This window comes from Linepithema humile, chromosome 8 (assembly GCF_040581485.1).
Source record: "Linepithema humile isolate Giens D197 chromosome 8, Lhum_UNIL_v1.0, whole genome shotgun sequence".
Taxonomy (NCBI): Eukaryota; Metazoa; Arthropoda; class Insecta; order Hymenoptera; family Formicidae; genus Linepithema; species Linepithema humile.
In genome coordinates, this window is record NC_090135.1 from 4,642,765 (window position 1) to 4,660,205 (window position 17,441).

General features: G+C 34.3%; 2 protein-coding genes across 3 annotated transcripts; one reads left to right on the forward strand and one right to left on the reverse strand.

The window, feature by feature from the left end:
* Window positions 1–3,313: 3,313 nt before the first annotated feature.
* LOC137001725 (uncharacterized) lies at window positions 3,314–8,635 on the reverse strand. Its single transcript, XM_067360837.1, has one exon. It carries the CDS (start codon window positions 8,633–8,635, stop codon window positions 3,314–3,316), a length of 5,322 nt encoding a protein of 1,773 aa, XP_067216938.1.
* A 5,652-nt stretch (window positions 8,636–14,287) lies between these two features.
* On the forward strand, window positions 14,288–17,081 carry LOC137001766 (uncharacterized). 2 transcript variants are annotated; one of them, XM_067360906.1, is made up of 4 exons: window positions 14,288–15,042; window positions 15,109–15,490; window positions 15,674–15,800; window positions 15,875–17,081. In XM_067360906.1, exons 1-4 carry the CDS (start codon window positions 14,971–14,973, stop codon window positions 15,882–15,884), a joined length of 591 nt encoding a protein of 196 aa, XP_067217007.1. In that variant the 5' UTR covers window positions 14,288–14,970; the 3' UTR covers window positions 15,885–17,081. The 2 variants fall into 2 exon arrangements, with proteins under 2 accessions (XP_067217007.1, XP_067217006.1); XM_067360905.1 differs by having other exon boundaries at window positions 14,288–15,490.
* Window positions 17,082–17,441: the final 360 nt, after the last annotated feature.

Below are 17,441 nucleotides of genomic sequence, written 5' to 3' on the forward strand. Positions count from 1 at the left end.
GGCGAATAAGACTAAAGGCTTGACTCATGTCACTCTAAGATCTCACTTTTATGCTAGCTCTGAAATCTCCATATCTACACATATTTTACCTAAATTAATCACGTCTCTTCTGTCAATGTTCAAAAACAAGTTTGGCCTCATTTAGAAAAACTTCCATTAACTGATCCTAATTACAAGTCTCCTGGATCCATTGATATAATACTAGGAGCCGATGTTTATTCTCAGATTATTGAGGACGGAATCGCTAAAGAAGAAGCAAACTTACCAATTGCACAGCGATTATCGCAGAACTATATTTGGCTAGGTGATTTCAGGTCCTGCTAACAACACCTCAATAAAATCGTCACATGGATATCATATATCAGTTGATAGAGAACTTCATGATCTTCTTCAACGTTTTTGGAAGCTCGAGGAAGTATCATCTTTAACTTCATCATCTCTATCAAACGACGACCAGAAATGTGAGCGACATTATAAACTATCTCATTCGCGAGATCAACAAGGAAGATACACAGTAAGGCTTCCATTCAAACAATCCGCAGCTAAATTAGGAGATTCTCGTTCAAGAGCCCGCCGTATAATCATAAATCTATCAAAAAAATTCGCAAATAATTCAAATTATGAACACATTTATTCAGAATTTTTAGTTGAATACGAGATATTAGGTCACATGAGACTTGTACCTAATTCTCAGCCAGAACCTGAGTTAATCTATTATCTTCCACATCATAGAATTATTCGAGAAACCAGTTCGACCACGAGACTTACAAGGAAAACACCAGAGATTGTTCTCTCCGATTTGGCTGACTTTTATATACAGGGTGTCCCATTTTAAAAACCCCACGTGAATAACTTTTCAGAGAAACATTTTCAAGAAAAATGATTTAGATTAAAGTTATTGGGTTTAGAGGGGGACATTTGATGATGACATTGGTTTAACCTAGGGTGTACATGCCAAGGTCATATGGAGGTCAACTTTGTTTTTTTAAATAGAACACCCTATTTTTGATTCCAAAATCTAATAGCTGGTGTCAAGAGCTTCTCAAAACACTATAATGAAGTTGAAACAATCCGTTTATCTGCGCGGAATAGTTTGCCGGGATCAGGAGTTCGGTCGGTTGGGGGCGCGTTAAAAGAATGCGCTGTTTTGTATTAATAAAATATAATGAGGTTTATTACGTAAATTAATGTTAGATATATACAGCCGTGTGGATACGGAGAGTATTAATGTGGTGTCTGAACGCGTGTTGCAAAATTATAATAGTTACGGCGGCGTAAGGCGGCGTGTAGCGGTGGTCGTATGGAAGCGTCGGCGCAAGCGCGGGTGCCGCGGTTGTCTCTAGATCGCTACGGGCGTGTGGATCGATATGGGCGCGCGGTATCGACTATCGATCGAACTGATCGATGGTTCGGGCGCGTGCGCGGTGATTCGATGATCGCTCAAATCGACTAATCGCGATTGTCTGCCGGATGTAAGGACCCGATTTGAAGGGATGAAGACGGGATCGAGGACACACGTATTGCCCGTGTCCTACGGTGATCGGAAGTCGGAAGCGGAGCCGAGTATTCTCAGCGGTATACGAGTATGCTCGTATGTAAGAAGCGAAGCCGAGTATGCTCGGCGATATACGAGTATGCTCGTATGCGAGGATCGAGGCCGAGTATTCTCGGTGACGTACGAGTATGCTCGCACTGAGGAACGGAGGACGGTTCCTGGGGCCGAGTACGCTCGGTCGGAATATGAGTATCCTCGTATCGATGCATGCTGCATCGTTACAAAGTTATTTTTCATTAAGTACTTTTCGAGTTACATATGAGGCTTGAAAGTTACAGCATCTTGACATAAAATACAAAATATCTTGTAAAACATTGAATTTTCGGGAATCTTACCTTAATATTTTTATGCACAAAATAATGAGACGAATCAATTGGTATAAAGAAAACACATAGTTGCTTTCAAGAAAAAATATGTAATTTGCAACATGCAACTGCATACTTTTTTTTAAAACCAATGTGTTTTCTTTATACCAATTCATTTGTCTTATTATTTTGTGCATAAAAGTATTAAGGTAACATTCTCAAAAACTGAATGTTTTACAAGATATTATATAGCACAAAAATTCATAAATGATAAGATCAGGCCAAGTTCCAAAAAAGACACTCCAATATGTTTATATTTTAATAATAATCTGAATTTTTAATATATTACCAACATGAAAAGTAACTGATATATTGTTCAAGGTGCAAATTCAAAATAAACATACATAAAATATACATAAAATGTATAAATAAAACTGATCATAATTTGATTCTAGAAAGTAAGTGATATATTATTCTTAGTGCACATACAAAATTTTTTAAAATTTAATTAAAATAACAAAATATTTATTAAAAAATACAAAAACACTTGGCGCTGCCAACGGGCTTCACCATCCCCCCTCCCCCTAGCGCAACCCCTTTACGCCATTTCCCCCTTTCCTCCCCTCCCCCCCCCCCGTCAAGAGGCTCCACCACCCCTCCACCCCTTTACATCTTTACACCTATAGTATTATGAAACAACGAAAATGAGTAATAATGTAATAATAGCATGATTAACTGACATCATGTAATTAATTGACATTATGTAAGTTAACATGTTGTTCGGTGTGGCAGCGCCAAGTGTTTTTGTATTTTTTAATAAATATTTTGTTATTTTAATTAAATTTTAAAAAATTTTGTATGTGCACTAAGAATAATATATCACTTACTTTCTAGAATCAAATTATGATCAGTTTTATTTATACATTTTATGTATATTTTATGTATGTTTATTTTGAATTTGCACCTTGAACAATATATCAGTTACTTTTCATGTTGGTAATATATTAAAAATTCAGATTATTATTAAAATATAAACATATTGGAGTGTCTTTTTTGGAACTTGGCCTGATCTTATCATTTATGAATTTTTGTGCTATATCACCTACTTTTTTACATTTTGTGCACAGAATTCTATCCCAGATTTTTCTAATTGACCGCCTAGGGCAAGCCTGAATTCAACGCTATTGCAGCCGTAAACGCTATAATTGCGAAAATAATTTTTGTTTGGGGCCCAAAAATAATTTTTTTAATTTGGCACCTAGGACAAGTCTAAACTCAGCGCTATGGCAGCCGATGTTTTAGTTCAGCGCCTACGGCAGCTTTTATGAAGCGCCAGAGCAGCCGATTAATTGTTATAATTTTCCGGATCTAAAAAATTCACGTAAATTTACTATAAAGAAATTCCGACACTTACATTCGAGGAAAGTGTCATTAAATGCAGTTATTTCCAAAATCACTTAATCTGCTCCAAGAACAATATGTACGCCCCTTGTGCTCCTTTGGGCCAGTTTTTCTTAATGACTTTCATGTCATTAGAGCAATACCATTCTGATTTTTTTTCTGCTCTCAACATACACGTGTAGTGACCACGATTCATTTCTTCGCCTTCGTGAAATATAGCGCTTATTACCTTGTACTTTTTTTTATCTATCGTGATATTATTCGTCGGTACGGCGTTAATCCGATTGTTGATAATTTTTTTGCAAACACCGTTCACAAAAGTGTATAAATTGAGCTGTATCACTAAGATGGATAAAGTCGATTCGATTACGGTTTTCTTTTTCAGAACGGAACCTTTACATGCGTTACAACTGCCGTCTATCGTTTCCCATTTGGAAAATTCCGAATCAATCAAAGTTTGTAGCGTGACACCTCTTTTTCTTTTTAATGTCGATTGTATAGGTAATATTAGCAAACAACTTTTTTCCAACGTAGTTACCGTGTAATTACATTTGGCATTTGAGCAACATGTTACGTGCTTCAATTCGTGTTCCAATATATCATTGATTTCAGAATACGTCGACATTAGAGCCATGAAAAATTGCGAAGCATCTTGTTGTATTCGTTCTTCGAAGCATTCTCCGACAGATCTTCTAACCGCTTGAACGTTGCAATATTTACGCTCAGTATACGCGCATATAGCATCAGTCAATGCGTTCGATGCTTTATATTTTAGTATTTGTTGCCTGATACGCACGCAATGAAATACACACTGCAATATTACATTAGCGTAACACGAAACATTATCGTCATTAAGAAGGCCGTATATTTTCCACGTAATTACACTTTTTGATTCCTCGCAACCATGATTCTGTACATTATCAATGATACTAGGTATGGTCCATCGACGATCGTAAACTTTTATAGCCTTTTTCTTGGATAAATCGATTTGTGGCAGCTGAGATTTGAACAAAGATCTTAGTCGATTATATTCCGAAATGGCTCCTGAGTGTGCTTGAACTGATGCCGGATTGAAGTTTATCAAATGTAGGCCTTCCAATGTACTCACTCGAGACAAACCTACATAGGCTTGACCATCACTGAATACAGTCGTTCCCAGATCCATCATTGCATTTTTACACGTAACGCCTTGACTTTTGTGTATAGTTATTCCATAACTGAGGGACAATGGAAATTGTTTGCGATGTACCACTATTTTGTGAAATATCTCGAATTTAATGTCTACTCTCGTTATTGCGAATTCTTTGTTATCCGAAGTAACTAATGTGACGGAATAAATATTTCTATCAGCAGCACGATTAACCGCAACTACATTGCCTATTGTTCCGTTGACAAGTCCCAGAGTTACGTCAATGTTTCGTCGAATCATCACTTTAGCACCAATTTTAATCATTATTACTCTTTCAATGCCTGCCGTTTCTGAAACTTTGTCATCTTTATCTTCCAAGGTTTTTTGCACTTTTTTTCTCATTGCTGGAGCACAGTCGACATCATCTTCTGCTATTAGTAGAATTTCCTCGCCGTCGATTTTATTAAGCATTGCCGTGTTCAAAACCTTGCACAAATAACACGTAGGTAATAAACATATTGTATCGGTCGGTAATTGATTCATATAAGTGTAAAGTTCATTCAATCTTTCGTCGCAACTATTTTCTTTGAAAATGATTTTTCTTGATTCAAGTACATTGATGTCAGAATCCGTTATGAGACCTATTCGTATTCTAGAAAGTATATCGCGATATCTGTTGTCGCCTCTTTGTCGCATATTTATCAAGAGTTCGTCGTAATCAAACAATCTCCACAAGTCAAATCCACCCATGGTACCTAAATACTTCTGAACATCTGATCGAGACATTTTAACGAACGGAGGATGTCCTTTTACAGGAGGAAGCTGCAACAAGTCTCCAAACAAGAGAATGTGTTTTCTACCAAAGAAACCATCATTTGTATCTGTCGTATCAAAAATTTCACATAATCGTAGATTGATAAACATAAGTGTCACATTCGAAATCATGGATACTTCATCGATTATGAATAGTTCGACATTCTTCAATTTGTCTCTCAAAATTTTCAAGATTACGTCTGACAATTGCACGTACTTAGGCGTAGATTCATGAGTGACGGGTAGCTGAAACATTCTATGGATTGTCAGGCCATCGATATTGAATGCTGCAATACCCGTGGGAGCAGATATCGCAGTCGTTTTTTTCAAATTTATTTTGATCCAATGTTTGATCGTTTCAATAAGAAAACTTTTTCCTGTACCACCCTCACCGCTTACGTACAATCGTAGAATATGATTTTTATTTTGTAAAACTTGGCATACCCTGTCGAAGACTCTTTTCTGATCTTTGTTCAATTGCGACATCATTTGCGATAAATTAATCGGGGCGTCAATCTTACCAAAATCTTCCAGATTTTTCATCGCGTCGTCAGCTTGTACTGGATTGCAATCCAGTTCATCGTCATCAGATTTGTCTCCGTCTGCTATTTTTAAATCATTTTCACGCTTCTCGATCAATTCAGTAACATCCTCAAAAGCTTTCTGTATTTCTTCGAGCCTTTCGTGATATTTCATTGCCTTCGTCAATCCAGTCTCTGAATTCTTAAAGGCATCCGTGTAAGTTTCGTACGCACCTTTGAGTTCACTCGAATCTCTCCATGGTTTGAACAGAAGAAGCAGCGAGTAAAAGTACTTTTCGGGTTCAGTTTTTACATTGAATCGGTAATGGTTTATTAAACTACCCTTTTTTCGTTTCTTTACAAATAAACGCGATACCAGTTCGTAATATTCGACCTCGTCACTTTTTGGCATCTGTTTTACAATGTCCCAGAATCTAGTAAAATCGTACAAATTCAATGATTCTAGTTCTTTAGGTCTGTTTGGATAATGATCATCGATGAGCGACGGACAATAGATATTCGTAGAATTTTTATCGAGAGCTGTAATTTCATTGAATGTTTTAACTTTTCTGTTTCTCACTTCATTGACGTCGATCCATTTGATAATGGTATCACAATCCGTACCATACAAGGGATGCCCTAATAGTGTATCCGCAGCTTCTAAAGCACCGCATTCTCTGTTATTCAAACGACGCATCGCAAAATTCCACAATTTCGATGCCAAAGGCTTATTGGAATCTATCATTTCAAAGTCTATGTTACATTTTTCCGACTTTGTCGTGTATTTTGTTAAATACGAGTTTAAAAACTCTGATTTTTCTCCAACAAATTGTATGTCCATATTTCCCTCCCAAGCCAATTTGATAGCCGGATTATAATCATTAATAAACCTCTCCGACTTCTTGCGAGGAAGATCGTACAACCTGCTTCTACTGCGTAAATTTTTTCTACCCACTATTGAAGTGACAACGTCTCTTAAAACGAAATTTGTCGTAACTGATCGCGGAAAATCAAACCGACACTTTCTGTAAATATTTGTTTCGGTTTTCTTTGTACGCATGCAATACGAGTTATGTTTATGATTCTGATCACTTGTAACCGTTTCGTACAATGTTGGCGAAACGTTTTTATCTGGAATTTCGCACGTCACGTATTTTTGAATAAACGAAACAACTTCTTCATCCGGCGATTTTCCTAGCACAGGAGCATCTCTTATCCAAATCAAGCAATGCATGTGCTGGATACCTCTAGTTTGATATTCTAATCGCCAGAAGTAGTGGATTACTTCCCCTATTGGGTTATCAACTGAACGAATAAAATCAATCATGGCTTTGAATTTTATGCACATGAATCTAGACGTGCTAACAGGGTCATATGCGATTAGTTCGTTAATGCTTAACTTCTCTTTATCGGGATTCATGTCTCGTAAATATTCACCCAAATCGGACCATTTCCATTCACTAGGACTCAAAGTCAAAAACCACGTTGCTGGGCCGTAATGCAGAGTCATGCATTTCACATTATTGGATGGTTGTCGCCAAAATTGATCCGTATTTCTCAGTTTTCCGAAAATACTCATTAAATTCGATTCCAATTGTTCGTCTTTCAATTCGTTCAAGTATCTATCAGCAGTATATCTCTCTCGTGCGTTAGCAACCATCATCGTATAATATATACCGTTTTTCAATTGTCGGTTGTTAGTATCATGAAGAAGGAAAAACAAGTACTGCGGATTCAATCTGAATCTATTGTGTTTCGACATCAATCGCGTTCTGATGAATAAATATTCCGGTAATGCAAAATTTCTATCTTCTCGTTGTCCATTGATACCCTCTGGATATAAATCGGGGAAACACATGACATCCAGATATTTATAACGATTATCCATTGGAACATCTTCGATTTTTAACATTTGATAAAGTTTGAGTGCAGATTCGTTATCAATCCTTTTCACGCGCATTGGGTATATCGTATACTGATCATTAATACCCGAGTCTTTGGTAATTTGCGTCAGGAAAGCCTTACGTTTCAAAACGATTTGATCATTATCTTTAATCTGCTGTACGGTGTCCTCAACCACCTCATCTATTTCGTCATTATTGCTCTCCTCGCCCCCATCATCGACGATCTGATATTCTGTTTCTTGCAACTTCTCATTTAATAAATCATCAGATGACGCTGGAAGACGAATTTCCGAATAGTGCGGATTATTTTCTTTTAACCATTGCAAAGCCTTAAACACTTTATTAATATCCACCAAATTTTCCCAAACAACTTTTGATTTTTTAGGCATACCTCGAACGAGAATGTGCAACTCGTGTTTCAAATTTATAGGATTTTCCGGAGGACATATCTTATCCAATGTTTCTTGTAAAGGAAGTGGCAAATGAAATGTTCTACCTTTTACTTTACGGATCATTTGTCTGTGCGGCAAATGTTTGTTCGAAACAGCGCCCATTGTTTGCACTACTTGGAAGCTGCTCATTCTCTTGATTAACATTTTTTCGTAATCATTGAAATCCGACAAAACATCCGGTAATGGTTTTACGGCAAGATTATTCAAAACGCAAGTAGAAGGCAACATGCCTTTCCGAAATTTGCCCAAACAAAACTTACAAATTAATCCAGTATCGCTATTGTGTTCTGTTACGTAAGTCATCAAGTTTTTCCAAAAAGGTCCCTCTACTGGTTTTTTCAGCTTTTTTAGCTCAGAAACGTCACTATTCACACATAGTTTTTCGCAAGAGACACAAGGGAAACGTGGTGTATCCAACAATCTCTTTTTCATAACTGTAAACGCTTCGTAATTTTGCGACAAAATTTTTTCCTCGTCCAAACTAACGGTCAAATTGTTTTTGTAAAATCTTGCTTTAACCTTTGCATCATTGGAAATTTCCAGCAATTTATCCATATTGACAAATCTCAAAGCTGAAAACAAATGATGAAATTTTTTATAATTGCCTATCAATTTGTAGACATTTATTCGAATATTTCTCACGAGAGGAAAATGAGGCGATAAAGTGCTTATCGTTGCAATGTATGATTCGCAAATATTTGGATTCGCATAACAGTCCGGAGGATGTCCCAATCTGCTACTCATATGTGAAACAGAACAATTTTTGAGCCGCGCCATGAATTTAGCATTCATTATCTTCTTTATAGTAGCTCCTTCAAACTCTTCCAACAATTTCACATACTTTTCCAAGGAAATATCACTTATGCGGCATCGTTTCTCGTCACAGTGCCATATTTTTGACTTTTTATCATTGTTATCCATTAACGGTAAAACATTTATCACTCCATGAGAAGAGGACTGTCCTATTATAAGTGGTTGCTCAAACTTTTTCCTTTGCTCGTAAGCAGTTTCAAAAAAGTATGCTTCGGAAGACGAAGTATGTTTGGATGAGCCACAAAGAGCTCTAATTCGATCGCTTTTTGGATATTTCAAAGTCTTACATTCATTGAATCGCAATAGTGCGGTTTCAGCAGCATTTTTCAAATACAAAAACACTTTTCTTGCTGCATTGACGTACGATTTTTTTGCTATCATGCACCACTTGAATATATATTCGGCTTCCAATCGAGCACATATCGCCGGTTTATTAATTTTCCTCGATATCCGTCGAATATAGAACTCTGACCATTTTGGAAAGTTAAAACACTTTTGCCAAGATCGGACAGTACTGAATTTTTCTTTTACTCTCTCGATCGTCTTTGATCTTTGTACGATAGACTTGTTACCACGTTTTGCATAATACTTTTTGTTGTACAGTTTTTTTGAGTCAGAATGTTTGTGTTTAAATTTTCTTCGGCGATCTCTTTCACGTGCAGCATTTTTAAAATAATTTTTTCTTTTGATTTGCCGATTGTACAGCAATTGGTGTGAGTAATTATGGCGTTTTTGAGCTCGTTTATTTTCTAAATCTTTTTGGTACTCGTCGCGTTTTCTTTTACATTGTTCCTCAGGATTTTTTTTGTACTGATTACGCACTCTCTGACGTTGTGTTTCGGGATCTTGTATGTACTGATCACACATTATCTGGCGTTTCGGTTTGGGGTTTTTTTTATATACCTCACACATTTTATAACATTTTATTTTAGGGTCCTGTTTATATTTATTGCGCTTTTGAGTGCATAAAAAATCAGCGTTTTTGGCATATTGTTGTTTGTGAGAAAAAGCATCTTTCTCGAGTCGTTTTGAACGCTGTTCTTCAGTTTCCTTGCTACGTGCAAGCCTTTTTCTCAGTGCATCCGCCTCTCGTATTTTCAATGTCTCCAACGGTAATAACATTAATGGAGCAGTTGAATTACAGAGGTACGGAAAATGAGTGATTGTTTGTCCTGCAAACATTGCAGACAAATGAGGTCTTAGCAAAGATCGATCGTACGTCACAATACAAGGATTTATGCCAAACAGAATCGATGTAGCAAACGCAATCGCCATAGGACCACAATTACAACCGTCGACTTGCGACTGGACTGTAGGAAAGACTATCGGATTGTTTTGAAAATCATGAAAAGGAAATAATCTCTCCACAAAAATTCGAATTTCTCCATTCAAATTTTGCTTATTAGCATTACGACTGCCTTCATGAGAATCATATATAATAACAGACTTTGCGTCGTAATGACAAGTAACCCAATGTCCGCCCGCGAAATTACTGTGCAGTATTTGCAAATGCTTCTTTTTTAGATTTTCGAGTGGAACAATCTGATCAGGAAATATCGTCAACCATACAGGTCGAGGTGCATATTCAGAATTTCTTTCGAGTAACGCATGGAAACTATCTATCATCGTTTCTGTCAACCATTCTTTGGAAATCAAAATGTCTTTTTCCTTATTGCCATAATAGAACTTGTGACACTGATGATGCATTTTGAGCTGGCGCTCGGGGCAGCCTTATACAGATATATGGCGCTTAGGGCAGTCTTTTAGTCATGCAAGTGTCACAATCACCTTAAACGAATAATTAAAGTTACAGAATTCTATATCAGATTTTTTAATTTGGCGCCTAGGACAAGCCAGCCAGGGCCAAAACTCAGCGCTATTGCAGCCGATATTTTAATTCAGCGCTTACGGCAGCCGTTATACAGCGCCAGAGCAGCCGATTATTTTTTCTAATTTTTTTCTGGATCTGAAAAATAAAAAAAGTGTATTAATACATAAAACAAACAAGTTATAAATTTTAGATTAATAATTGTAAACTTTGTACAAGTTTTTTTGCAATAAGCAAGCGAACAGTTTAAAATAATTTTAATAAACATATGCAGAGATTTAAAATTATTATACTAAATAAAATATTGCAGAAAATTTGCTTATAAAGAAGTGAAGCTACATTTATCTTCTGTATAGTATTTCTGAATAGTTGAAAATCAAGTAATCACATTAACATTTAAAAATAGTATTTATTTATTATCACTAAATCATCAATGCAATCTCCTAAAAATTTTTGCTGCTTTCTATTCTATATAAATAAATCCTGTTTATAAACCTTGCTTATAAAAAAAAATTATTCCATAAATTCTACACTTATATTAAATATCTCGAAAATAAAACATTTTATAGGAAAATGTGTTAGACAAAAGATGTTTGGTTCGAAAAAGGAAAAAAGATGGACATATTAATTTGGATGAAAGCGCTTCGGAGATTTGAAAGTCAATCTAGTTTTTTTAAATGGAACTCTATCTTAATTTTTTTATAAATCGATTCCTCGCAATATTCGGTGTTAAAAGTTATATAGGTAGAATGGCCACAAATTAAATAGTTTATGAGATATTTTATACGTTGACATAATTTTACTAAAACAATAAAATATCTCATAAAATAGTCATTTTTCCATTACCTTATCTGCATACTTGTATGCACAAAATAATGAAAAGAATCAATTAGTGTAAAGAAATAAATAGTTGTTTAGAAAAAAAATATGTACCTGCTTGTTGCAAATTCATGCTTTTTCTTAAAAACAACTATATGTTTCCTTTACACCAATTTGTTCCTCTCATTATTTTGTGCTTATAAATATTCAGGTAGAAATATTATGTCAAATGAAAATAAACATATGCATATAATATATCTTGAAAACTATTCCATTTTTGACCATCCTACCCTTATAACTTTTAACAGCGTATATTGCAAGGAATCTATTTATATAAAAAAATTAGAGCGCTTCCATTTAAAAAAATGAGGTTTACCTTCAAATCGTCGAAGCGCCTTCACTCATAGTCAAACTAATATCCTTTTCCTTGCTTCCTCTTCAAAGCGAACAAGTTTTTTCTAAAACATTTTCCTATAAATAAAAAAATGTTTTATTTTCGAGATATTTAACAGTTTTTGAACTTTTGGGACACACTGTATATACAACCTACAGGGTGCGGCATTTAAATTGAAACGTCTAAATGCCACCCTAATTTTTTTAAATAAATCGATTCCTCGCGATATTCGATGTAAAAAGTTATAACGATAGAATCTCGTTAAATATTCATTTTTCGATTATCTTATCTCAATACTTTTATGCACAAAATGATGAGAGGAATCAATGTTTAAAAAAAATATGTTACTGCTTGTTGCAAATTATCATACTTTTTCTTAAAAATAACTGTGTTTTTTATATACCAATTGATTCCTCTCATTATTTTGTGCAGAAGAGTATATAGATAAGATAATTGAAAAATGATTATATTACGAAATATTTCATACTTTATGTAAAATTATGTCAAATTAAAGTATAAAAATTCTCCTAAACTATTCAATTTTTGGCCATCCTATCATTACAACTTCTTACGTCGAATATGGTGAAGAATCGATTTATAAAAAAATTAGAAGAGTTCCATTTAAGAAAACTTGATTGATCTTTAAATCTTTGAAGCATCTCCACCCAAGGTGTAACTAATATCTCTATCTCTTTTTCTTTTATGAAGCAAACAACTTTTGTTTAAAACATTTCTTTTCATTTTTATTTTTTATACATGATTCTGAAAGGTTTCCTCAAACTTCAACGGCGTATTCTAGCGGTCCTGATGAAAACAATTCCTATAAACATATGTCCTGCAATGTTTCCTTTTCAAGATACAATCATTTTTTAATTTTTAATGAAATTTTTAATTTTATTGGAAAGTGCAGTATTAAATCCAAAAAACAATCAAAGTAAATGTTCGAAATGTTCGCCAGCCGCAATTCAGCGCCCAAGAACAGTATTGTCGAGAAAAAAAGGTATCTCGAAAAGAAAGCGTTGTAGGACACGTTCATAAGAACTTTTTTCATCCTTATGACCGCTAGAATACGCCTTTGAAATTTGAGAAGACCTTTCAGAAACACCTTGTATATTTTGGAGTCTGAATTAAAATGCCGCACCCTATATATGTATATATATTAATAATAAATAAAATTTTATTAACTAAACAACTGCAATAATTGTTCAATAATAAATTCAACAAATGAATAATAGAAATATGTTCCAAGAAATATGTTCCAAGAAATATGTAAGAAGGCAGTAGACCGTTATATTACAACGATCTCGTTTGTCTAATGCAGTGCTCGAAATTGGTTGAACATTTGAGCCGATTTCCGCGGTAAACGCCTCCTTTCCTCTCCTTACCGCGCGCGCCGCAGCCGCTAGGGCCAGCACCGCCGAGCGTTAGGAGCGGCACTATCTGATTATGAGTGGGTTCTTCTCCCTATTTATTAAAATTTTAAAAAATGTATTAAAATTTAAATATAAATTTAAAAATAAATTTTTTATTTTTAAATTTAATAAGTGGAAATATTTCAATAGATTTCTACGTCACTCATGAGGTACTAATGCTGACGCGTTTTTTTAAAAGTGGTTTCTATCTACATTATTGCATCAATTGTTCATTCTCATAAAAGGCCAAGAAAATCTAATTAAGAAAATCTCTTTTATATATTTTTTTTAAATTAAGAATTTGTTATTTTTATCTTTAGTGGAATAGGCCTACGGGGGAAACCACTTAAAAAAAAAAGCGTCAGCATTAGTACCTCATAGGTGACATGGAAATCTATTGAAATATTTCCACTTAATAAATTTAAAAATAAAAAATTAATTTTTAATAAATTTTAATACATTTTTTTTAATTTTAATAAATAGGGAGAAGAACCCACTTATAATCAGATAGTGCTGCTCCTAACGCTCGGCGGCGCTGGCCCTAGCGGCTGCGGCGCGCGCGGTAAGAAGAGGAAAGGAGGCGTATCCCGCGGAAATCGGCTCAAATGTTCAACTAATTCCGAGCACTGGTCTAATGCATAATATATTACATGGTAACGTAAGCGCGAGAAAATCATATCTACTCAATAAATACCTGTGATAGCTAAGAAAGCATATGTATACAATAATTATACAAGATAATACATAAATAGAATAAATAGAAATGTTAATAATAGTAATTATTTCTTACCTGATTTTAAACTCCAGACAGTATAGATAATATATAAGTAAGCTTCAGAAAGTCTGTACTATTACAGTTATTTGCGTAAAAATCTTCAAAGTAAAATAAAGCCGCAGATTTATTTTATTTTATAGCTCAGGCTTCTTCTATGTAATTCCCACAGAACAAATTCTAATGGATAGAAAAACAGAATATCAAAAATTGTTGCACATGTGTCTGTATATCTATAAATAAATCTAACTTTATTTATTGGTCAAGCAACGGTTTGTTGAATTTTTAAAGAAATATGTTTTCATCAATGATAAATAAATCGCAGAACTAATTTATTTCCTAAGACAATTGAATTGACTCGACGAACTGTATTTATGTAAGAAGGCAATAGACCATTATATTACAACGATTTCGTTTGTCTAATGTATAATATTAAATGGAAACGTAAGCGCAAGAAAATCATATCGACAAATACCTGTAAAAGTTAGGAAAACATATACAATAATTACAAGATAATACATAAAATAAATGGAAATGTAATGTAACAATAATAACTATGCATTACTTACTTATGTAGCCACTTCTTTATACCAAACACTACTTAAGCAGTTAACCTGGTACACTCTGTCGTCAATATTTACACTCACTGATCAATGAAGTACTGAACATTGACATCCCGAATTCATAGTCGCGACATATAGATCTACTTATATCGATAATCTCGATGATAACTAAATCCATAATGTACATTTACACGAACTTACTCCAAACTACATTACCAGCTGTCGAAGTGATGACAATATTATTGTGAAAGTTTCAAATCTGTACTAATTATCGATTCAATGATCTTCAATGATCTCTGCCCTGTGGGGACCTATGGCGGACCGCTTCGACATTTGTGAACGCATGAGGATGGAGGACGATGTAAGTAACTCCTTTAATATTGTTAATATTTTATTAACAAATAAAATTAATACAATAAAATTGCAGATACTAATGATGAACGAAGAATCGCTCCTCAACGGCGATGTCGACGTCGACGTCGATTTAATCACCGCCCATTCCGTCGCCGCCCGTTCCGTTGCCGTCCGGGACGTGGCTGCTGGTTCCGTCGCCGCCGGTCCCGTCGCCGCCGGTCCCGTCGCCGCCGGTCCCGTCGCCGCCGGTCCCGTCGCCGCCGGTTCCGTCGCCGCCCGTTCCGTCGCCGCCCGTTCCGTTGCCGTCCGGGACGTGGCCGCCGGTCTCGTCGCCGCCGGTCCCGTTGCCGCTGATTCCGTCGCCGCTGGTTCCGTCGCCGCCGGTTCCGTCGCCGCCGGTTCCGTCGCCGCCGGTCCCGTCGCCGCTGGTTCAATGTCGAAACAAAACAGACAAGGTAACATAATTTTAATCTATTAAAGATTGTACCATATATTAGTACTTACATAGTGTATAATTATTAGTACTTACGTACTGCATATTTTCCTACGCACTATTTTTTAGTAATTACGTAGAATATATTTTTCTTTGTACTATTATAAAAACACATATGTAATTAAATTAATTTTAATAATTACAGATTATAGACCGAGAGGTAGAGCCGCAGGAGCTCGCCGACAGCAGGAACGATTTATGAAATTTTTATATCAGCTATCCATGGCACCACATCACTGGGGCAGACACAGGGGAAGAGGCAGAGGAAGAAGGTAAGAAAGCATTAAAAAATTTCTAAAAATTACAAGTTATAGTTACATGTATAGTTATTACATTTATTTTACAGAAACAATTAAGTATTATCAAGTCATGGTGTTCAAGCGGCTCGTCGCATCGCTCAAGAAAAAATTTTTTTTAGTTATTTTCTAATATTACCAATAAAACATCTGTTTCACAGAATGTAAGTGTGATGTGACAAAATACTTGTGTTAGAATGCGAAATAATTTAGTTACTATGTAATTAAGTTAATATTAATGCACAAAATTAATTATGTGACAAAATTGAGATTATTTTTCAATTATTTTTGCACATTTTAGATGTAACATTTATATTAAGTCAGTTGTATATTAACTAAATTATCTTACATTCTAACACAAGTATTTTGTATCACACTTACATTTTGTGAAACAGATGTTTTATTTCGAATATTCAAACTAAACTATTTTTTGTTGTAACATGTCTTCGGTTTGACTGCCCCATTGATATAAAGCCGTGGATAGCTGATATAAAATATCTTTGGTTTGATATTACAGTTTTGTTAAAATTTTTACAAAATATACGAAATAAAACTATAATATCAAATCAAAGACATGTTAAACATAAAATAATTTAGTTAAAACATTCGAAACGACACTTATTATGTTTCATTTAGCGTAATTGTGATATCAAACGCAATACTTATGTTTTATTTCAAATATTCAAATTAAACTATTTTTAGTTGTAACATGTCTTTGATTTAACTGCCCCATTCATATAAAGTTATGGATAGCTGATATGAAATATATCTTTGGCTTCATATCACGGTTATGTTAAAATTTTTACAAAATATGCGAAAAAAACTATGATATGATATCAAAGACATGTTAAACATAAAATAATGTAGTTAGAACATTCAAATGACACTAATTATGTTTCATCTAGCGTAATTGTGATATATCAAACGCAATACTTATATTATTAGTTATTTTTTAATATTATCAATGAAACATCTGTTTCACATGACTTAAATGCTATATAAAACACAAGACGTGTTATAATGTAAAATAGTTTAGTTAATATGTAATTAAGTTAATATAAAAATGTACAGAAATGTACAAAATTAATTATGTGACAAAATTTAAATTATTTTTCTACATTTTGAATGTAACATTTATATTAACTTAATAACATATTAATTAAATTATTTAAATTATAAGTTTTGCGACTGGATCGATGTCAACGTCGATGAGATGTTCTTCGTTCATTAATACTAATAAAATTCTATTATATGGCAGTTTATTTGTTAATAAAATATTATTAACAAGATTAAAGAATATAATTTTTTTTTCATACTTTTCAGAAGTTTTTTTTAATACTTTTCGAGTTATTTTATATCTTAATCTGACATATTTTGATATAAAATTTAAATTAAAATATCTCTAAAAATATTAAGTTCTGGATAATCTTACCGTAATACTTTTATGATTAGAATAATGAGAATCAAGTGGTATAAAGAAAACGCATAATTGTTAAAAAAGTACATTGTAAATTGCATACTTTTTCTTCAAATAATGGGTTTTTTACACGTATTGATTTGTTTTATTATTCTGTGCATAAAAATATTACGGTAAGATTATCGATAACTAAATATTTT

Coding starts and splice junctions, on each gene's coding strand:
- LOC137001725 (XM_067360837.1), bottom strand. CDS start 8,635: ATGGATAAATTGCTGGAAATTTCCAATGATGCAAAGGTTAAAGCAAGA.
- LOC137001766 (XM_067360905.1), top strand. CDS start 14,971: ATGATCTCTGCCCTGTGGGGACCTATGGCGGACCGCTTCGACATTTGT. Junction 15,491..15,673: donor GTCGAAACAAAACAGACAAG/GTAACATAATTT, acceptor TAATAATTACAG/ATTATAGACCGAGAGGTAGA.